The sequence below is a fragment of the Helianthus annuus genome, chromosome 10 (assembly GCF_002127325.2).
Source record: "Helianthus annuus cultivar XRQ/B chromosome 10, HanXRQr2.0-SUNRISE, whole genome shotgun sequence".
Lineage (NCBI taxonomy): Eukaryota > Viridiplantae > Streptophyta > Magnoliopsida > Asterales > Asteraceae > Helianthus > Helianthus annuus.
The window spans coordinates 66,356,334-66,380,228 of NC_035442.2; the positions used below are offsets into that span (position 1 = coordinate 66,356,334).

General features: G+C 39.0%; 1 protein-coding gene and 1 long non-coding RNA gene across 7 annotated transcripts; both read left to right on the forward strand.

Moving 5' to 3' along the window:
• Positions 1-2,852: 2,852 nt before the first annotated feature.
• Positions 2,853-4,894, forward strand: LOC118482797. 6 transcript variants are annotated; one of them, XR_004868838.1, is made up of 7 exons: positions 2,853-3,132; positions 3,286-3,360; positions 3,458-3,507; positions 3,682-3,756; positions 3,961-4,029; positions 4,475-4,518; positions 4,840-4,893. It is a non-coding gene; the product is annotated as an uncharacterized LOC118482797 (long non-coding RNA). The 6 variants fall into 6 exon arrangements; XR_004868839.1 differs by lacking the exon at positions 4,475-4,518 and having other exon boundaries at positions 4,840-4,894; XR_004868836.1 differs by having other exon boundaries at positions 4,475-4,884.
• A 5-nt stretch (positions 4,895-4,899) lies between these two features.
• LOC110881383 (BUD13 homolog) lies at positions 4,900-21,609 on the forward strand. The gene is made up of 6 exons (XM_035978464.1): positions 4,900-5,025; positions 5,235-5,305; positions 5,570-5,627; positions 5,783-5,886; positions 6,043-6,115; positions 20,662-21,609. The coding sequence occupies exons 1-5, from the start codon at positions 4,999-5,001 to the stop codon at positions 6,107-6,109; spliced, it is 327 nt and encodes a 108-aa protein (XP_035834357.1). The 5' UTR covers positions 4,900-4,998; the 3' UTR covers positions 6,110-6,115; positions 20,662-21,609.
• Positions 21,610-23,895: the final 2,286 nt, after the last annotated feature.

A 23,895-nucleotide genomic window follows, 5' to 3' on the forward strand; every position in this document is an offset into this window, starting at 1 on the left:
GGAAAGAAACGGAGAGAAGAGAAAATAAAAAGTTATTATTAATGATAGATTATAAAATGCTATTCCGATCCCATTTTTTTAATGGTGAACAAATCCTTCAAATGTGCTACTGGCGAAATTCATCACATTGTGGTACACTCGCCTTTGATCTAGAGAAAACCCTCACCTAGGGCTGAAACCCGTGAACACTCACCCGAAGGCACGACAGTGTGGTGAGGTAAAACCCTCTCAGTTCAAGGATCGAACTAGCGATCACCGCCTACTCGGCTAGTCTCCCATCATCTCCAGATGTCGCCAAAACTAAATGGTTGTGATAGGAATGACACTTGGGTCACTAGAAATACTATGTCTCTCCCTTACCACTTTACAATCAACTCATTAGCTATTCCGATCTAATTCATATAATTTTTTAATATAAACTTTAATCATTTGAAGTTGATAGTGGTGGGGGCATTAAAGTCGGTCGGTTGCGAAGAACATATTACGGCATATGTGTGGGTACTCCATGTGACTGTGATAACCATGAATACAAGTGATTCTCACTTATACATTTGACTTTCTTCCTTACTTCACGTGACTCTATAATAATGTTTTTCGATTATTTTATTTCTTTTAAGTTTAAGAAAACTAAACAAAGTTAGGCTGTAATGTACAACACCACACGAAATATGACACAAAGTCAAACCTATGTAATTTCGAAGTTTGGATTAGTTTAAACGGTTTCAGATCAAGGTCATTGGGAGGTTCACGTATTGACTTGTTTAACCAAATTATTTTATAAGTTTAAAAAATATGTTTTGTATCATAATTTAAAGGGATATTAGATTTAATAACCTCAACTTTCATCAATTGGTCGATAACACTTCCAATTTTCGATTTGTATATCAGCACTCACAACTTTCAACTTATTGGCCGATAACACTCTCTAACTAACGGCACCCTAACACAGTTAGCTAATGTTAGCTGCCATGTCATAAAAAATGCCATTTCAGCTGCCACATCAGCTGACACGTCATCAAAAATGAAACACCAACTGCCACGTCATCAAAAATGTCACATCAGTTGCCACATCGTATTCCACGTCAGCAAAAAAGACCACATCAGATACCACATCAGCAAAACTAACTGAGTTAGGGTTCAGTTAGTTAGGGAGTGTCATCGGCCAATATGTTGAAAGTTGGGAGTGCTAGTGTACAAATCGAAAGTTGAGAGTGTTATTCGTCTTTAGTGAAAGTTGGCGTTATCTAAATCCAATACCCCTAATTTAAATTAAATGGTATTCTATATGAAAATATTTTTTTTTTTTTGACTATTTTATGTCAAAAGTTCCTAAGTACTATAAATCTAATTATGTCAAAGTTTTTGTTATAAGGTTGAGTTATAACGTAAAACACAATGAGCATCAAACTAAAAATACAATGAAAAGTAGAATAAAACACAATTGATAACAGTAGATAAAATAAACAATGGACAACAAATTAAAACGAAAGGGACAATAGCCAAAAAACACAATAAATAACAGACTAAAACACAATTGACAACAGACTAAACACAATGAACAACATAATAAAACACAATGAATAATAGATTAAAAACAATAACCATAACCAATAACACAATGTATAGAAAACTCAAATATAACACCATCTTCATTGTGTTATAAATTATGTTACATGTTCTATGTTCTGATAAAAACAAAACCCAAATTAACATTATGTTATAAGTTTTTATAATAACACAATGCAAATAAAATCAAGTAAAAATAATTTTTTTTATTTTATTTTCATAGAGCAATATCGTACTCATATTAAAAATATAAAACGTTTATTATTACACTGAATTTTTTTTAAATGTCATATGAAAAAATTATAAATGTTTTAAATTGATGGGAGGAATTAACATGTGACTTGCATGTACAGAGAGAAAATCAATAAATTTAGGATTCTTTTTTTATTTTTTTAACGACAAATGTTACTCCTTTTAATTATATCCCCTTGCCCATGTTTAAACCTGAGACCTTCCCCTTAGACCATAGGTAATGGTTAATGCCCACTAAGGGACATTTTTCACCACATCATCATCATAATGCCCTTTTAAAAAAGGTGTAATGGTTAATGCCCATTTCATTTATTACTTTCCATTATTTTTCTTCTCTTTGGGCATTATTATAGAAATGCCCCTCACTCTTCATGCCCCTATAATGCCCATGAGTAATGGTGTAAGGGCATTATCAAAATCTTTCATGCCCTTATAAAGCCCCATTACATATGGTCTTAAGAGCCATGTGCCTCTACTAAGTGGGTTATCCCACATTTGCATATGATTCCTTTTATAGCCTTCTACTATCTTATTTTCTCTAAAACTAATTTTAACCATTCAAATATAAGATTAACTGACTATATATATATATAATATAATCTTCTTATTTATCCCATATTGGCATATGATTCCTTTTATAGCCTTCTACTATCTTCTTTTCTCTAAAACTAATTTTAACCATTCAAATATAAGATTAACTGAGTATAATCTTTGTTACTCTTCTTATTTATATTTGATCCTAATCCCTTGTTATAAATGAAATTATTATTATAAAGTATATATACACATCTGTTTTTACTGAATTTTAGTTATGTTACATATCTATATCTATATCTATCTATATATATAATATATGAATAAAGTGTGGGGACACGTGTCCCTATATGGTGCAATCATTTGTGATTTCTGGCGGGAAACAGTGGGAAACATGTTAATTTTACACGGGATCCGATTGTGATATCCATACTCGCAGATTTTGACCCGACTATATATTGCTTCTAAAATTCCTCAATCACTCATTCACCAAACCCTAATACGCGGTTCAATCTCTCTGCCGATTCTCCCCTGCCTTCGATGCACAACCTCTAGAAGGCAAACCCTAGAGGTTCTCCATAACTCTTCGATGCACAACCTCTAGATCGACAACTCCAGAAATGATGGTTGTGGTTTGACTAAGAAGAAGATGTTGACGGTGGTTATGGCCTGAATAAAAAGATGACTGCTACAAGGATTGGTTTTGGGTTTCGCCGGTTGTGGCCTGACGACTAGAGAGTGACGGATTACGAATAATTATACAACAGCAATATTTTGAAGGTTAAAACCGTAACCTTCAATTTTGTTCTCATTCATTTTGTTTTGTTTTTAGTTCTTTACATATTCGATTGATGTTCGATTCTGGCATAAATGTTCGTCTGATGTTAATTTTTTTTGTATTCGTATTAATTTTATGGAAATTTGTTGATATAGGTGTGGTTCAAGGCACAGGGCGGCGGTTAGGGTTCCATCACCACATAAATCTGACACTTCTTTCTCATTGTTATTGTTTGCTCTTATTTCAAATCTTTATGATTTATTTCAAATTTGTTGATAAAGTTTTTATTTTGTGTGAAGTCTTATAAGCATCTATCTGCTTTTGTAGATTGGGAGTCGGCTCGCGGAGGTTACAATGATCAGGTCTTATACCCTCAGGTCAGTGTTTGTCAAGTTATTGTGGATGTGATTCTTCTTATGTTGGCCTTCACAATGGTTTTATTATTATGGTTTTTGAAAAAGATGATTTGTCGTCTCGTCTGTTGACTAGACCCGAATGAGAGCATTGTTACTATTTTCATGTGATTTTGATCCATCATTATGACATTTCAGAGAAGGGTTGATGTCTTATAAGCAATTTATTCAAGAGCTTGAAGATGATGTTCTGCCATCAGAAGCTGAACGAAGGTATATATCAAGGGTTTTACTTGTACTAATAGTTTGTCGTACCTTTTTTTCTTATTCTTTACATTTTCGAGTATTGATATTCTTTTGCGTCACAAGTATCAAGAATACAAGTCACAGTATATATCAACTCAGAATTGGATGGCACTATTGGTAATTGCTTGCAAGATTCTTATTATTTTTATTTTTCAACCTTTTCTTTACTAGGAGAAATGAGGCGGCTTAAAAGCTGGCTAAGGAGTTTTTGCATGACTTGCAAAATGGGTCATTAGACTTGTAAGAGACGTTGTCATGATATCACCTTTACATCGTCTATTGTATTCTAATTAGGCCTGTAAATGAACCGAATTTCAACCGAACACTGACACAAACAAGAACATATAACCGAACACATTTTTTTTTGTTTATGTTCGTTTATTAAGAAACTGGGCATGGTCCTGTTTTTAGGGTAGTGAATCGGTTCCTTATTTTATGTTTGATCAGTTCTCGGGTCGGGTAATGGTTGGGTAGGGTCGGTTTTTCCTTTTGCTCACCCCTATTTGGTGTGATGTCAACTTCCAAGCTATCCAACTGTGTGTGTCATTATTTTATTATATTTATTTATTTATTTTATTATTATTGTTGTTGTTAATAGGGAGCAGAGTATAAATACGGTTATAGGTTCACCTTAGGTATTCGGTGTGAAACTTTATATTAAGTTGTATATACTATTTGATTATAGGAGACAAAAGCTATCAAGAGCAGAGAAATTCTTTAGATGACCAAGTGAGTTATCATAAGTGTTTTTACTCTGATGGTAATAATTTAATACTTGTCCAAATTGGTATCATTGCAAGATCCGATTGGTTAGTAAGCTTTAATATAATTTATTTCATTGATTATTGATTATATTACTATATATATAGTTAAAAATTGAAGAATTTGAAGGAGAAATTAGCAAAGATAGTAACTTTTTTCAAGAAACTATGAATGGAAGCTTTTTTGAATGAAAATTAACAGGTTGCAGGTGGTTAATGATCTGGTCATATTCATATCCACTTATTTCATTTTACTTCGGGTTTAATTTTTTTATGTTTTTTGAAAAAGGTGTTTCATGTTTGTGAAAGTAGGAGCACATTCAGTATACTTATGACTGAGCTAAGTACTACGCTTCTTTAACTTTATAAAACAGGTTTGGAATAGTAATCTGAGATATTTTCATATGATTTTTCACAGACAAAAACCTCCAAAAGGGTGCTACCTTGCATGGTTGCCACCCTTTGGCTAACACCAGGTACGTATAGTTTTATGATGACTGTCTGCAATAACTTTATTTGATCGTATGTGGTTTACGACCCTGCAACTTTGTTCCATAAACTTGCATAAGTTGAATGTTTCTAATTGATACTATATTTGGCATTTTTTCTTTAAGCTGGTATAACTAACACTTATATGTATGATATTTTTATTGTCCATGTATAAACTGCAATCAAAATGTTTGTAGGTTTCAAAGTATGGATCATTCTACAAGTGGCCCAGATGCTCAAGGCATACGCTGTGACAATAGAACTGGTTGGTTTGAAATTTCTACTTTCTTCCTGTTTTTATTTATATATAATTTTATGATTTATGATTTTTGTTAGGGGTATTCGTTATTCGGTTAGAATCCGATTAAACCAAAAACTGATCCGAACAGAATTCTTATTTCGTTATTTGGTTTTGGCTAAGAACTTATCTTATTGGGTTAGGTTTGCGGTTATTACTGAATAAAATTCAAAACCAAATAAATCGAACTGATGAACACCTGTTGCTGGATATAATTATGGGATTTTGCAAGGGGACGTTTGTCCAAGGAGCAGATCAAATCACTTCAAAAGCAAGATGTGAAGCCAAAGGTACTTTACTACTTGTTTTGTTATTACATCAAGTTTTGCATTCTGAAATGTTGCACCATGAAATCATTTATGACAAACCAATAACTTAGATACCAATAAGAAAACTAGCATTTAAAATACTTAAGTTGAGTCTTAATTAGCAATGTTTTGAACAGGAGATAAAATTGGAATGGGGCAAAGGTCTAGCTCAAAAGTGGGAAGCAGAAGCAAGAGTGCATGAATTAGAACTCGAGAAGGCCAAACCCTTTGCAAGGACAAAGTACGTCCTACATTTCACATTCTAAGTTGGTTACATCGTATGAAGTAGTTTATTTCATTCTCCGACACAGTAACAAATCCACTGTTGCCTATAACAACGTTAGGTTCACTTTTTTTTCTTTCAATCTAACACGTGGATGCATCCTTTTGTTTTCAGAGATGATCATGATCTTAACAATATGCACAAGGGCAAAGCAAGATGGGGCGACCCGATGGCACATTAGGTGAAGGTACTACGTTATTCAAACATCTTGGATATGACTACATGTTGAATTTGGACGATTACTTATGAATGAGCAAATTCGTGTTATGTTTCATCTCTACTGGTTAAAAAAATCACTATCATTATTCGTGTTATGTTTCATCTCTACTAGTTAAAAACTAGGTGGCAATTTCAAGTTTTCAACCCATTTTCCTGTGAATGGGTCAATCTGAGTTAATCTCTACAGGTCAGACCGGATTTTTTTTAAAACTAGACTAAACATGTAAACCAGTCGAAAGTTACACAGTTTTCTAAATGCTTATAACCTCCCAAATAGCTTTACAAAAATATATATTACTATTTTAATAATAAAAGCTTTATATATCTTATAAATATATATTACTATTTATAAAGTTACAAAAAGATGGAGTAAAAATGTAACACCTCGAATTTTTGTGTCCAATGATGTGTTAACACGTGTCATTTGTTCACACGTGGCATCTATAATAAATAAAGGACTAATTTTGACAAACCTTGAAAGTATATAAATTCGAGGGTTATAAACGTCAACAAGGGTAAATATACTGTATAGTATCCCTAAATAATGCTTAAACCTTCAAACGAATAAATTATAGATCGTACAAAAACAAAACGCGAAAGAAAGTGAGAGATTACAAACTACAGGGGTTAACTGTGTCAACATGTTTAATAATACCTCTGAGTGACCCTTTAACGCTCCAAAGACTTTGTAACGGTATTATACACTCACTAAAATAATATATATGAATTTCGCGAAGTTTCGATATGAAACGAGAAAGTTACGATCGAATTCGTAGAAGAAGGGTTAAAAGCGTCAACAGTGAAGGTTAAGGCTTTCCAATATAATTAATAAATAAACCGGGGACTTAATAATGCGGGTAAATAACACGAGGCCCCTATCGGTAAATAACCGAGGGCCAAACCGCAAAGTTACCCCTTCAAACCCGAAAGGTCAGGTAAATCATTACGAAAGATTTCGTTATTAATGGCCAGATTCTGTAATCATAACAAAAGATTTAAAGTTTCTGAAATTATAACCTCTCGCGACCCGCGTGAAGTTTAGGGGTAAGTTGAGGCGGGCCGCGAGCCACCTCAATTACGCATCTGATTTATTAAACTCAAGCGACCCGCATTAAAATGCATGGGAACTCCCATGCGGGCCGCGTAAAGTGCCCAGATGCAGAATGTTGATGTTTTCTTGACTTTTGGAGCCTTGAACGATCAATAACCAACAAATGGGGCATGGGCACCCTATGCTCAACCCATAACACTTAGGGGACACCTACCATCACCTCTGGTCTGATTGTAAGTGTTGTAATGATCATGTTTGCTTGGCATTGGCTATAAATAGCATGCCTTAAGCTCATAACAATTCACACAACTCAAACTCACATCCTTGATCATTCTAAGTGCTCTCAAGTCCTCATCTCTGCTCCATAAGCAAGAACACAACCTCTGTAAGTGATCTAACCCTTTGTGGTTCCACATTTGCTTAGTATTTAGCTAAAAACCGAACCATCGTAAATACGGTTTGACATTTAAATAACTCAGTGATGGTTCAGACTTATGACGAATCAAAAGTGGTTATGAGTTGGTATTTATGTGGGTAATAAACCTCTAAAATGGTTCCCCCTGATCACCACTCTAACTATGTCAAATGTCGAGTCAAACGTGCGGTTAAAAAGTCAACAGAAAGCTATTTTAGCGATTTATGCATAATCTGTAATGTATATGTTATGGAACCTGTTTTGACAATCATAAAACATGATAATAAGTATATAAACCTGTTTGCGCTCGTTTGAATCGATCATTTACTATATTGAACCGGTTCGGAGCCGAATGTCGCAAAAGTTTGACTTTTGCTTTGACTTCAGTTCTGACTCGTTTTAGTAAGGTATAAATATACCTTAGGACTCTCTTAGGACCAGGTCACATGTTGGTATAAACCTCTGTGGTCGGTTCATGAGTTATCCGAGTCTTTTGCGCAATTCCGTCATTCGCCTAAAAGTTGACCGTAACGGCCTTTTAAAATTAAAACGAGTATTTCGGACACGTGAACGGACCAAAACCTTGCTTATTAAATTATAAGCATGTCCTTAAAGTTTCACGTCAATCCGAGGTCTAGAATGAGAGTTATGCTAAAAAGCGCACTTTTAAGAAAGTTTTGTAATTAACGGCGCGATTAGCATAACGCCCATCTAACCCAAGTTTTCGTCACCAAAACTTTTACCCACTGTGGTAAAATAATATTTTGGGAATTTTGAAGATTTTTAATAATTTTTACCTTGCTCATAACCTGCGGTTATGGCTATGGTTCGGTAAATACCGAATACGCCCTTTTTGGCCAAAACGGGAGTTCTACAAGGTCTTTTGACCCGATTCCAGTTGCCACTGATTTTAAATAATAAATAAAGTATTTTAAGCTTTCTAAGCTGTTCGGGAAACTCAGATTTCCTGTAGAACTCGAAAAGCCCTTTTAAAGTCTTTAAAATGACCGAAAAGCCCCTACGGGGCATAATATAAACTTAAACTCGTTACGGGCATTACGGAAGGTATCCTACTGATACCAAAATACCTTTACGGCATATTGACTCAGGAAATAAGCGTAGGACACTTATGGTTAAACCGTTTCGCCTATTTGCGCACACGGTACGGCTCATGGAACTAGTTTTCGTGCAATAGCCGATATGGGTCAAATTATATTATTTGAACCCCAAAATCCAGAGTATGAACTATAAACCCATATAAAACAAGTCTTTGAACTTGTTGGGTCCAAATCATACTCCACTCTCGGTTTTCGCCTTTTCGTGCGAATTAACCATATCTATGTATCGGAATCAACCGGTTTAAAGCTACGGCTAATATAAGGACCGTTAGGATTCTAAGAGGTTAATTAAAACCTTCGTTCCAGATTAGGAGCCCCAGTAAAAGCTATCGGTGACTTGATCTAAATTAAGGATTTATACTTGCAAAGGTAAATACTTTAACTTATTTCCCCTATATGGGCTTGGGTTACGGTATATTAATACCGCTTGATTGAGCATTATATAATTCCATCGCTTAGGTGGTTAATTGATTAAATATGATCGGCTCATTTAAACAGTTTTGTTGCTTATAAGCCTTTGGGGGGGTTAATGACCGTTGTCCCGGATATCCTTGGCATCATTTTACGAAATGGCCACGACCATCGACATCCCGGTGTAGGCGTACACCCGGTATAAAGTGTCGACATTAAAAATTAAAAGACGTAGCCGTTGGTTTTTATACTACGGTTTTACGCAAACGTGGCGTGTCTATAAATCTTTAACCCGGCACGACCTGGGCTACTGAACGCATAAAAGAACATGTAAAACGTTCACAAGATCATTATGAATTTTCCCAAGTTATAAAAGAGTTTGTGCCTTGTGCATTCAAATCAATTTTAATAAACATTTTCAAATGTGTCAGTTGAATGTATTTACCAGTGTAAACTGACGTATTTTCCCCAAAAGATTAAGTGCAGGTACCTAAACGTAAATTGGCTGGTATTAGCTCTCTAGCGTCGTGATAAGTCTCGCAAGCTTGATTGCAGTATCTGATGGAACAATACTTTATCTTTATTTACGATCCACTGTGGATATATTGAACCCCTGTAATACATTTTGATATTACAATCAGAGGTTGAAGTTTATATATTTATCTTATGCTTCCGCTGTGCATTATATAATTGTGTGGTTTGACTATATCGTTGCCAACATCGTCACGGTAATCCCCCACCGGGCCCACCGGTGAGACACGTGGAAATCGGGGTGTGACAGGTTGGTATCAGAGCCAACATTGAGTGAATTAAACACTACCCTATTGTGTTTAATCTCAATGACACAATTGCACATACTTGAGTCTAGACAAGAACTTAGGACAAATTCGGATTATTACTCCTTTTTGTCTTTATTTTCGATTTGATTTTTTTTGATAAGTTTTGAAGCAGGAAAATGCCACCTGTTATATTCCGAGGAAGAGGAAGGGGAAGAAGAGGCCGAGGAGAAACCGTGACACATCACGATAGCGAAGCTGGACCATCTGGTACAAGACATCCTTCGATGACACGGAGCGAAGAGCCACAACGACGAAGAGATCTTTACGAACCCGCGAGGCATTCCACTTCGCACAGCTCGACGCCATCCTACCGGCACTCCTTTGGGCCAAATTCAGAAAATGATCCCAACAACCCACAACCTTCCTTCATACCTCTACAACGTTCGGTTTCGCACCGGAATTATGACGACCCTACTCCCTACTACATAGGTCAGTTTAATCCGGCTGACTACATACAGGAACCTTCAGGTTTTGTTCCACTAGGGCCACAAGACCACTTTTCTGAAGATCCCATAGAGGAAGATGAGGATCCAACTGAACCTGCGCGTGGTACGCCCACGCATCCGATAGAAGTTTCTGATGGGTCATCCTTCCATGGAACGCCCTATCAAGGACCTGACAGTTTCCAAGCGATGTTTGACCGACATGAATGGTACTACACGCCATCTCGACAGACATCTCAACAACCGAGACATCCACAGGATCCCTCTGAGGATTCACGCTTTGAGGCAGTTACGCCACCACCTCCGCCACCGGCGCGACCAGTAATACCTGATCCGCCGAGGCGTAGGAGGACAAATGCTCGTATGTCTACACGAGGAGGAGGGGGTATCCACTTCAGCACTCCTCGACATTCTAGTAGTAGCCACTATCCGCCACTACAAGAAGAAGGACCTTCAAGTCCTATACAGGAGGCGAACTCCGCACCAGCTGCACGAAATTCGCCACCATTTGGGTATGACCAACCCATACCTGCCTATACGGGTCCGACGGCTTACAACCCGTTCGAACCGTCACAAGCACAATACAACTACGGCTATGAGCGCGACCCCTATGTGGTGTCGGCAAGATATAATGCGCGCTACCCTGACGGAGCACATGAAAACATGGGACCACCGGACTACTCAGCTCATGGGTATCCAATACCTCCCAGACCTCCAGTTCCACATCAAGCGCCACAACCACGTTTCTCTCCTCCTGAACAGGAAGAAATACTCCATCGACTAGATCGTGTGGAGAGAGAGTTCGAGGAAGAGAAAAAGAGCCACCGAGGATTTCTCAAAGGCTTGGCGAACCTACTAAAGGGCAAAAAGAAGAAACGTGACCACTAGCCCTTAATAGTTGTACTACTGTAATTTCTACTTTGAAATAAGTCCCTGCGCGGACACCTATCATATTACGGTCCCTACGTGGACTTATCTTTAGTCCTTGCATGGACACCTATCTGTATTAGTCCCTGCGTGGACTTGTCACTTATTTTAAAACCTCTCTGGAGGTATGTATTATTTGAAAGACCCGTTTAGGGCAATATGTAATGGTATTTGAGATTTTGGAATGTATGTTATGAGTTTTGTTTTAATATATATAAAAAAAAAATCAAAACCAATCCTTTTAATTGATCTGCCTAAATAAAGAATCTTGAAAGGTGAAACCTAGCTTGGTGTCTTTTAAAATCCAGCCAAGATGGTACGACCTAAATGAAAGGATTCTGATTCCCTGTTAACCTCTGTACGCATGTTAACAATCATGGCAGATGTGATTCGTTAAAATCACGCACGTCATTCCTATACAATAATCCTTTAAGGATTTCAAAACCCAACTAAATGATCTATAAATCATGGGTTAAATCACCAATAAAGGTGATCAGTATTATAAAGACATCCATTAGTGATGCAGTGCCTACGGGCCAGTATTATAAAGACATCTATTAGTGATGCAGTGCCTACGGGCCAATATTATAAAGACATCCATTAGTGATGCAGTGCCTACGGGCCAATATTATAAAGACATCCATTAGTGATGCAGTGCCTACGGGCCAGTATTATAAAGACGTCCATTAGTGATGCAGTGCCTACGGGCCAGTATAATTAAAACATCCGTTAGTGATGCAGTGCCTACGGGCCAACCTTATTAAACACATCCGTTTGAGATGTAGTGCCTACGGGCCAACCATACTAAAACATCCATTAGAGGTGTAGTGCCTATGAGCCATAATAATTGTCTTATAAAGACAAAAGGCAGTAGTAGTCTATGACTCTCTGTCAGAAAGAGATAAAAGAACTACGGTTCAAATCTCTATGCCTTTGATTCTATGAAATCTCGGCTAATATTATAAAACATCATCATGATTAGGCTTTATGCCGCCAATATTATCTATATAGCTGAAATAGGACATATTCAGATCCTAATATGTAATGAATAAATGAGTTAACCAAATATGGTCTCTGTACCATGGTTGACGAATTGTCATAAAAGACAATCATATAACAATCTCCTAAGTAAAATTTTGTTATCTTCTGTAACAGATTCAAGTTACAATGGCGGATCCCAATGGAGAGAACAGCCACACAAATGAAGATGACTATGACAATGCGTCAGTGCATTTGACAGGCGCACAACTGAAGGCTCTGATTGACAATGCTGTTCAGGCAGCTATTGATCGTCAACATACTGAGTCTCAAGGCAGAACTGTGTCAAAACCACCCTCTAAGCCGAAGACACACTCCAAACCACCCTCTGAACCCAAGAAAGATAACGACAAACATTCGTCTACTGAGCACAGCGTTCATCGCGATAGAGAATATACTGATGCGTCCAGTGCTAAGGGTTGCACCTACAAATACTTTGTATCATGTAAGCCCCGTGAATTTACAGGGGAGAAAGGTGCGGTTGACTGTATCACCTGGCTAGACGAGATGGACACGATAGTGGACATCAGCGGGTGCGCTGAGAGGGACGTGGTTAAGTTTGTGTCCCAGTCATTCAAGGGCGAGGCCCTGGCGTGGTGGAGAGCTCTGGTGCAGGCTTCAGGTAAGTCTGCCTTATACAAAATGTCATGGGGGGAGTTTATTACCCTCATAAAAGAAAACTACTGCCCTCAGCACGAGGTTGAGAAGATTGAGGCGGATTTTGTCTCGCTAGTGATGACAAACCTGGATTGTCAAGCATATCTGACAAGCTTTAACACTATGTCACGCCTGGTGCCATATCTTGTGACACCAGAACCTCGAAGGATTGCCCGATTCATTGGGGGCTTAGAGCCGGCGATCAAGGCTAGCGTAAAGGCCTCTAGGCCGACGACCTTCAGGTCAGTTACTGACCTCTCCTTGTCTCTCACACTTGATGCTGTCCGTCTGAGGGCACAAAGGAGCAAAGAGGCTGAAAAGCGAAAACGTGAGGATGATACCTCACGAAAGTCTGGGAAAAAGCACCGTGGAAACGGTGAGGGCAAGAGAGGGTCGGAGGCAAAGAAGGAGGGGCAAGCTGATGGAAGACCTCACTGCAAGGTCTGCAAGAAACCTCACTCCGGGAAGTGTAGGTTTGCGTCTAGTTCACAGTCGCAACAAAAGACTTCTTCCTGTGGACTATGCAAGTCCAAGGATCATAAAACCGTGGAGTGCAAAAAGATAAAGGATGCAACCTGCTATGGTTGTAACGAAAAGGGGCACATAAAGAGTAATTGCCCGAAGTATGCCAAGAAGGCGGAAGAGACGAAGAAGTCAAATGCGAGAGTTTTTCGCATGGATGCAAAGGAAGCGGTTAAGGACGACAATGTGCTTACAGGTACTTTTCTCGTAAATGATATATTTGCAAGAGTACTATTCGATTCTGGCGCTGATAAGTCCTTTGTAGACCAGAAATTTTGCCAACTACTAAATATGCCTATCAAAACCCTTGACGTGAAATACGAAGTAGAGTTAGCAGACGGCACGATAGAAACCGTCTCTACTGTTCTAGAAGGATGTGAAATGTCCATTAGGAACCATTCTTTTCCTTTATCTCTACTTCCCTTCAAATTAGCGGGTTTTGACATTGTGCTAGGCATGGACTGGTTATCTCGTAATCAGGCCCAAATCATTTGCGGCAAAAGGCAGATAGTTTTAAAGACTCCGAGTGGTGAATCTCTTACCATTCGAGGGGATACGCAGTATGGGTTGCCCGAAGACGTATCTATGCTGAAAGCTTCAAGATGTTTAAACAGAGGCTGTGTAATTTACATGGCTCAGGTAATAATTGAAGAACCAAAGCCGAAGATCGAGGATCTTCCTGTCATTTCTGAATACCCCGAGGTTTTTCCCGAAGAACTACCTGGTTTGCCACCAGATAGACAAGTGGAGTTCATAATTGACATCATTCCTGGAGCAGCTCCGATAGCAAGAGCACCTTACAGATTAGCTCCGACGGAAATGAAAGAACTGAGGACCCAGTTGGATGAACTGCTGGCGAAAGGTTTTATCAGACCTAGTTCATCTCCCTGGGGAGCTCCTGTCCTATTCGTAAAGAAGAAGGACGGATCGATACGGTTGTGCATCGACTATAGAGAACTGAATAAAGTTACCATAAAGAATAGATATCCTTTACCAAGGATCGATGATCTATTCGATCAGCTGCAAGGAGCGAGCTACTTCTCAAAGATCGACTTAAGGTCGGGCTATCATCAACTAAGGGTCAGAGATGAAGATGTACACAAGACTGCATTTAGGACTCGCTATGGTCATTTCGAGTTCCTAGTGATGCCTTTTGGGCTCACAAATGCACCGGCTGCGTTCATGGATCTCATGAACCGCGTTTGCAAGCCGTACTTGGACAAATTCGTCATAGTCTTCATCGACGATATCCTTATCTATTCCAAGAACCAAGCTGACCACGAGAAGCACCTTTGTTGCATTCTCGAATTACTACAACGTGAGAAACTCTACGCCAAATTCTCGAAATGTGAATTCTGGCTAAGAGAGGTTCAATTTTTAGGGCACGTTGTGAGCGAGCGTGGTATCCAAGTAGATCCCGCTAAGGTAGAGGCGGTCATGAACTGGCAAGAGCCAAAGACGCCTACCGAAATTCGTAGTTTCCTGGGGTTAGCAGGATACTACCGAAGATTTATTGAAAACTTTTCGAGGATTGCTGCGCCCTTGACTTCTTTGACCAAGAAGAAAGAAAAGTACATTTGGGGCCCAAAGCAGCAAGAGTCCTTTGAAATACTGAAGCAGAAGCTGAGCAACGCACCTGTGTTAACCTTACCTGAGGGTACAGATGAATTCGTAGTTTACTGCGATGCATCACACACGGGCATGGGGTGTGTGCTTATGCAAAAGGGCAAGGTGATTGCTTATGCTTCAAGGCAATTAAAGGTGCATGAAAAGAATTACACCACCCATGATTTGGAGTTGGGTGCCGTTGTATTTGCACTAAAGTTGTGGAGACATTACCTTTATGGTATTAAATTTGTGATTTATTCTGATCACAAAAGCCTCCAGCACCTGTTCAACCAGAAGGAGTTGAACATGAGACAGCGCCGTTGGATGGAAACCCTGAATGATTATGACTGTGAAATCAGGTACCATCCCGGCAAGGCGAATGTGGTCGCCGATGCCTTGAGCAGAAAGGAAAGGGTAAAACCTATCCGAATCAATGCCAAGAGCATTGAGGTTAAGAATAATTTGATGGAAAGGATATTAGCTGCGCAGCGTGAGGCTGTGTTGGAAGCTAATTATCCTAATGAAAAGCTGGGAGTAACTGAGGAGCAGTTGACTCTTAGCAAGGATGGAATTCTTAGACTGAATGGACGTATATGGGTTCCGATATATGGAGGACTACGAGATGTTGTTCTCCAGGAAGCCCATAGTTCCAAATACTCAGTCCATCCTGGTGCTGACAAAATGTACCAAGACTTAAAGGCAAATTATTGGTGGATAGGCTTGAAAAAGTCTGTAGCCGCCCACGTAGCAAAGTGCTTGACTTGTGCTCAGGTCAAAGCCGAGCACCAAAAGCCATCTGGCTTGCTACAACAGCCTGAACTTCCCGAGTGGAAGTGGGAATGTGTAACTATGGACTTCATAACCAAGTTACCCAAAACCAGGAAAGGAAACGATACAATATGGGTCATAGTCGATAGGCTGACTAAATCAGCTCATTTTCTACCCATCAAGGAGACGTATAGCTCCGATATGTTAGCCCAACTTTATGTTGATAAGATCGTAGCCTTACACGGCATACCTGTGTCTATTATCTCCGACAGGGATACTAGATACACATCACACTTCTGGAAAAGTTTCCAGCAATCTTTGGGCACGCGTTTAAACTTTAGTACGGCTTACCATCCACAGACGGACGGTCAAAGTGAGCGTACTATCCAAACGCTAGAAGACATGCTTCGTGCATGTGCGATCGATTTAGGTGGTAACTGGGATAAGAACCTACCCCTGATCGAATTCTCCTACAATAATAGCTACCACACCAGCATAAAGGCTGCGCCTTTTGAGGCATTATATGGTAGGAAATGCAGATCGCCTGTTTGTTGGGCGGAAGTAGGGGAGGTCCAACTATCAGGACCAGAGATTGTTTTCCAGACAACGGACAAGATTGTCCAGATCCGGGAACGTCTCAAGGCTGCCCGCGATAGGCAGAAGAGCTACGCTGATCCAAAGCGTAAGGATTTTCACTTCGAAGTAGGTGAAAAAGTGTTACTTAAGGTATCACCCTGGAAGGGGGTGATGCGTTTCGGCAAGAAAGGCAAACTGAGTCCGAGATACATAGGACCTTTTGAGGTCATTGAACGGGTCGGATCAGTTGCCTATAAACTGAACTTGCCTGAAGAGCTCAATGGAATTCACAATGTGTTCCACATCTGCAATCTCAAAAAGTGCTTCGCCGACGAATCGTTGGTGATTCCACACACAGATGTGCATATAGATGAGAGCTTAAAGTTTATAGAAAAACCTTTGTCGATTGAGGATCGACAGGTAAAGAAGCTTCGCAGAAAGCACGTACCGATTGTAAAAGTCAAATGGGATGCTCATAGAGGTCCCGAATATACGTGGGAAGTCGAAGAAACAATGAAAGAAAAGTACCCCTATTTATTTGAGTAAATCTCGGGTCGAGATTTATTTTAAGGGGGTGAGGATGTAACACCTCGAATTTTTGTGTCCAATGATGTGTTAACACGTGTCATTTGTTCACACGTGGCATCTATAATAAATAAAGGACTAATTTTGACAAACCTTGAAAGTATATAAATTCGAGGGTTATAAATGTCAACAAGGGTAAATATACTGTATAGTATCCCTAAATAATGCTTAAACCTTCAAACGAATAAATTATAGATCGTACAAAAACAAAACGCGAAAGAAAGTGAGAGATTACAAACTACAGGGGTTAACTGTGTCAACATGTTTAATAATACCTCTGAGTGACCCTTTAACGCTCCAAAGACTTTGCAACGGTATTATACACTCACTAAAATAATATATATGAATTTCGCGAAGTTTCGATATGAAACGAGAAAGTTACGATCGAATTCGTAGAAGAAGGGTTAAAAGCGTCAACAGTGAAGGTTAAGGCTTTCCAATATAATTAATAAATAAACCGGGGACTTAATAATGCGGGTAAATAACACGAGGCCCCTATCGGTAAATAACCGAGGGCCAAACCGCAAAGTTACCCCTTCAAACCCGAAAGGTCAGGTAAATCATTACGAAAGATTTCGTTATTAATGGCCAGATTCTGTAATCATAACAAAAGATTTAAAGTTTCTGAAATTATAACCTCTCGCGACCCGCGTGAAGTTTAGGGGTAAGTTGAGGCGGGCCGCGAGCCACCTCAATTACGCATCTGATTTATTAAACTCAAGCGACCCGCATTAAAATGCATGGGAACTCCCATGCGGGCCGCGTAAAGTGCCCAGATGCAGAATGTTGATGTTTTCTTGACTTTTGGAGCCTTGAACGATCAATAACCAACAAATGGGGCATGGGCACCCTATGCTCAACCCATAACACTTAGGGGACACCTACCATCACCTCTGGTCTGATTGTAAGTGTTGTAATGATCATGTTTGCTTGGCATTGGCTATAAATAGCATGCCTTAAGCTCATAACAATTCACACAACTCAAACTCACATCCTTGATCATTCTAAGTGCTCTCAAGTCCTCATCTCTGCTCCATAAGCAAGAACACAACCTCTGTAAGTGATCTAACCCTTTGTGGTTCCACATTTGCTTAGTATTTAGCTAAAAACCGAACCATCGTAAATACGGTTTGACATTTAAATAACTCAGTGATGGTTCAGACTTATGACGAATCAAAAGTGGTTATGAGTTGGTATTTATGTGGGTAATAAACCTCTAAAATGGTTCCCCCTGATCACCACTCTAACTATGTCAAATGTCGAGTCAAACGTGCGGTTAAAAAGTCAACAGAAAGCTATTTTAGCGATTTATGCATAATCTGTAATGTATACGTTATGGAACCTGTTTTGACAATCATAAAACATGATAATAAGTATATAAACCTGTTTGCGCTCGTTTGAATCGATCATTTACTATATTGAACCGGTTCGGAGCCGAATGTCGCAAAAGTTTGACTTTTGCTTTGACTTCAGTTCTGACTCGTTTTAGTAAGGTATAAATATACCTTAGGACTCTCTTAGGACCAGGTCACATGTTGGTATAAACCTCTGTGGTCGGTTCATGAGTTATCCGAGTCTTTTGCGCAATTCCGTCATTCGCCTAAAAGTTGACCGTAACGGCCTTTTAAAATTAAAACGAGTATTTCGGACACGTGAACGGACCAAAACCTTGCTTATTAAATTATAAGCATGTCCTTAAAGTTTCACGTCAATCCGAGGTCTAGAATGAGAGTTATGCTAAAAAGCGCACTTTTAAGAAAGTTTTGTAATTAACGGCGCGATTAGCATAACGCCCATCTAACCCAAGTTTTCGTCACCAAAACTTTTACCCACTGTGGTAAAATAATATTTTGGGAATTTTGAAGATTTTTAATAATTTTTACCTTGCTCATAACCTGCGGTTATGGCTATGGTTCGGTAAATACCGAATACGCCCTTTTTGGCCAAAACGGGAGTTCTACAAGGTCTTTTGACCCGATTCCAGTTGCCACTGATTTTAAATAATAAATAAAGTATTTTAAGCTTTCTAAGCTGTTCGGGAAACTCAGATTTCCTGTAGAACTCGAAAAGCCCTTTTAAAGTCTTTAAAATGACCGAAAAGCCCCTACGGGGCATAATATAAACTTAAACTCGTTACGGGCATTACGGAAGGTATCCTACTGATACCAAAATACCTTTACGGCATATTGACTCAGGAAATAAGCGTAGGACACTTATGGTTAAACCGTTTCGCCTATTTGCGCACACGGTACGGCTCATGGAACTAGTTTTCGTGCAATAGCCGATATGGGTCAAATTATATTATTTGAACCCCAAAATCCAGAGTATGAACTATAAACCCATATAAAACAAGTCTTTGAACTTGTTGGGTCCAAATCATACTCCATTCTCGGTTTTCGCCTTTTCGTGCGAATTAACCATATCTATGTATCGGAATCAACCGGTTTAAAGCTACGGCTAATATAAGGACCGTTAGGATTCTAAGAGGTTAATTAAAACCTTCGTTCCAGATTAGGAGCCCCAGTAAAAGCTATCGGTGACTTGATCTAAATTAAGGATTTATACTTGCAAAGGTAAATACTTTAACTTATTTCCCCTATATGGGCTTGGGTTACGGTATATTAATACCGCTTGATTGAGCATTATATAATTCCATCGCTTAGGTGGTTAATTGATTAAATATGATCGGCTCATTTAAACAGTTTTGTTGCTTATAAGCCTTTGGGGGGGGGTTTAATGACCGTTGTCCCGGATATCCTTGGCATCATTTTACGAAATGGCCACGACCATCGACATCCCGGTGTAGGCGTACACCCGGTATAAAGTGTCGACATTAAAAATTAAAAGACGTAGCCGTTGGTTTTTATACTACGGTTTTACGCAAACGTGGCGTGTCTATAAATCTTTAACCCGGCACGACCCGGGCTACTGAACGCATAAAAGAACATGTAAAACGTTCACAAGATCATTATGAATTTTCCCAAGTTATAAAAGAGTTTGTGCCTTGTGCATTCAAATCAATTTTAATTAACATTTTCAAATGTGTCAGTTGAATGTATTTACCAGTGTAAACTGACGTATTTTCCCCAAAAGATTAAGTGCAGGTACCTAAACGTAAATTGGCTGGTATTAGCTCTCTAGCGTCGTGATAAGTCTCGCAAGCTTGATTGCAGTATCTGATGGAACAATACTTTATCTTTATTTACGATCCACTGTGGATATATTCAACCCCTGTAATACATTTTGATATTACAATCAGAGGTTGAAGTTTATATATTTATCTTATGCTTCCGCTGTGCATTATATAATTGTGTGGTTTGACTATATCGTTGCCAACATCGTCACGGTAATCCCCCACCGGGCCCACCGGTGAGACACGTGGAAATCGGGGTGTGACAAAAAAGTTGCCCATTTTGCCACCTATAGTACAAATAGCTACGAACCTTTGATCATTGTAAAATTATTTTAACAATTTAAAAATAATTACTAAGTATTGTGATTTTAGTAGTTATTAGTTAAATGAAGCACTGACCTTGGTGACATTTGGATGATCAAGCTTATGCCACACAGAAACCTCTTGTCGAAAAGACGTACGCAGATTTGCGATCTCGGCAGCAGTGGCAAGACCGTCCTCTCCCCAATCCAATACCTTCACTGTAAGTTCTCAAAACACATAAGTTGAAAGAAACATGAAATAATTATTAGAAAAAGTTTTAGATCAGTATATATTCCATGTCAGGGGAAAATTATGCTTACATAGAGGGTGTTTGGATGTGCTTAAGTTGGAATTATGAACTTTTTAGTGTTAGTTAATAATGATAGTGATTTTTTTGAATATCGGAGTCGTAATAATCACTTTGTAAATGCACATCCAAACACCCTCATGATCATAAACAAATCCCTCTAATAACGTATGAATTCGGATGTTCAAAACAAATCCCTCGTGTTATGTTGAATTTCGGGTCTGAACGGCTTTCGGGTCGGGTCAGGTCGGAACGGGTTCGGGTCAAAACGGGTTTCGGGTCGGGTCGGGTTGGTTAAAAAAATGTTTTTTTAAGTGACTGTACATCAAGGGGCCATTTTGTCGGGGTTCGACACGAACCGTATCGTTTGAGATTTTCGATTTCAACAGGTGATTGACGGTTAACATTGTGATAATTTTGAACAGATTCGATAGGTGTTTGATAAGATTTGTTTTGATTTAATGCACAAGTGATAACAACTATAACAGTTAACAGAAAACAAACTCAGTTGAATGTTTTGAACGGATAAAATGACATTTAGTGATCATATTGTTCAGTGATTTGTCAAACAGTTAATACAAAAGTTCTGTTCGAATACTGTTAAAAGATTTGAGTTTCGGATTGATTCAGACGAATTTTTGATTTGTGTCAGTGATTTTTGATTGATTTCGAACTGATTCGATTGATTTAGTCGTGATTACAGTTTGTTTCGGATCGTTTCAAAGTTATACAAACTGTTTTTGTGATTGATTTTCGGTCAAGTTTCGTTTGCAGTTTATACAAATTAATCTCTTTTCTCAATTGATCACAAGTATCCCCAAGGTAAAAACTATGATCTCATCCGTTTTGTTTTAGATTAGTCTGAAATTTGATTTTAAGACTTTGATGTTCATTTTTTTCGTTTTAACGGTTGTCATGACATTTCAGCGAATGTTGTGACAATTGGCTTAAAAATTTAGTTGCGAACATAGTATTTCTTGATCACCCTGTTGGGTCTGGATTTTCCTGCGGGGAAACTTCTGAAGCTTACATAGTGAATGGTACTTTATTAGTAATACACACTTACGATTTTATGAAGAAGGTATGTGCGTTACTCAGTATTCTTCTTGATGAAAGGCATTACAGCCCTCCACCTTTTACATATATTTGATGCATTTCATTTTTCATGTGATTAAAGTTGGTCAGGAACATATTGCAAATTACTCTTTTATCTTTAATTAGCTTTCTCTTCTAAAGTTGATACCTATTTTTGTCGTTCTGTAGGTAAATTGTCACTAACAATTTACTGTTAACAACTCATTTACTGTAATTAAAACACACTCTTTTCTTTTTAAATTATACTAACTGCTTATAATTATTTGAAGCAGGCATCGAGTGATGTAGGACTTTCATTATTTACACCGTACACATGTTGGCATGTTTTTTGGCTGAATTTTACAGCAACTCTAGATGTATTGGTGTGGTCTAAACTTTGTTTTGGTCCGAAACGGGTACTTCCAGATAGGGATGAGCACGGTACCCGTTCGGTACCGAACCGGTATCAAGAAAGGAGAAAAGTGGTACCGGTAGCAGTAACTGTCACACCCCCAAAATCCACATGCGGAGTATCACCGCTTGGAGGCGTGACATGACCAGGATCAAGCCACCAATCATATTGAACAAGCATGTAAGTAGTTTATAAAATCCAACACAATACAATTGGTGTCCAAATAAAACATAGTTTAAGTTGCAAGCGGAAGCATAAAGTATAAAACCAAATCATAAGTTTAATTGTTTCAAAGGTTTAGCATGGCACACAGCTGTCCATGTCCCACAACGACTCTTCCCACTCCCAAGCAAGCTCCAAAGATACCTAATGACCTGCAAGGCATGTAACAGAGAGTCAACAACAAAGTTGAGCGAGTTCACAGGAGGTGTTTGGTTAAAGTAGTTTCTCAAGAACTAAGAGTTTGTTTTCGACGGTAGGTTAAATCAACTTTCCTTATTTTCCAAACCATAAACGGTGGGGGCTACCCCATGTTGTAAACCACTAGATTAGATGTATCCATAAGTGTCCTTCCCAATCCGAGGACAGAGGTACGTATTGAATACGTACGTTTAGCGTAGGTGTCCTTCCCAATCCAAGGACAGAGGTATGTAGTGTATACGTAGGTTTAGCGCTGGTGTCCTTCCCATTTCGAGGACAGTGGTACGTAGCAAGTACGTAGGTTTAGCGCTGGTGTCCTTCCCAATCCGAGGACAGTGGTAAGTAGTCTAGTAATGGTGTAAGTACAAGTTCTGTCGTAGCTATTCAATCCCATTCCTAACCCACCGGGAATCCCATGCCTTAGGAGTGTGAACTCACCTTGGTTTGCTCGGCAGATACACGAAAAGGTTACTTGAGCTATATGTGGTCAACCACGTCCTAACATGATTACCATACAAGTCAGGTCTAGGTTCAAGTAGTGCACGTACTAATCAAGTTACTAACACACAACAAGCATGGCATACATAAAGAACACGTTAAACGATAACTGTTACTAGAAGCCCAAATTTTTACTCGGCCCAACATGTTGTGCGATCGGCACTATCTTGTGCGATCCACAACAAGTTGTGCGATTAGCCATAAACCCGGCCCAAACCATCAAAAAGCCCAACCATAAATACACGACCCAAATAACAAACATGAGTCTTGTGCGGTCCGGATGGACTTGTGCGATCCGGATGACTTGTGCGATCCAGTTAGGTTGTGCGAATGGACATTGGGCTTTAAGGCCCAACAGTCCAAACGTTCGTGTGTGGCCCAAGCCTTGTGCGATCGGCACTGTCTTGTGTGATCCACAAGGTCTTGTGCGATCATGCATATCCTGATTGTACATGGTGCTTAAAGTGGTTGTACCAAATCTTGTGCGACCAAATCTTGTTCGATCAGATCAGACCTTGTGTGATCTGATCTTGTGCGACCGACAAACTTGTGCGATTGGTTATGTGATTGCCGTAAATCATGGTAGTCAGTTACAAATCATTCAAACAGTTTCCTATTCCACATGTATTTCACCAAATCAATG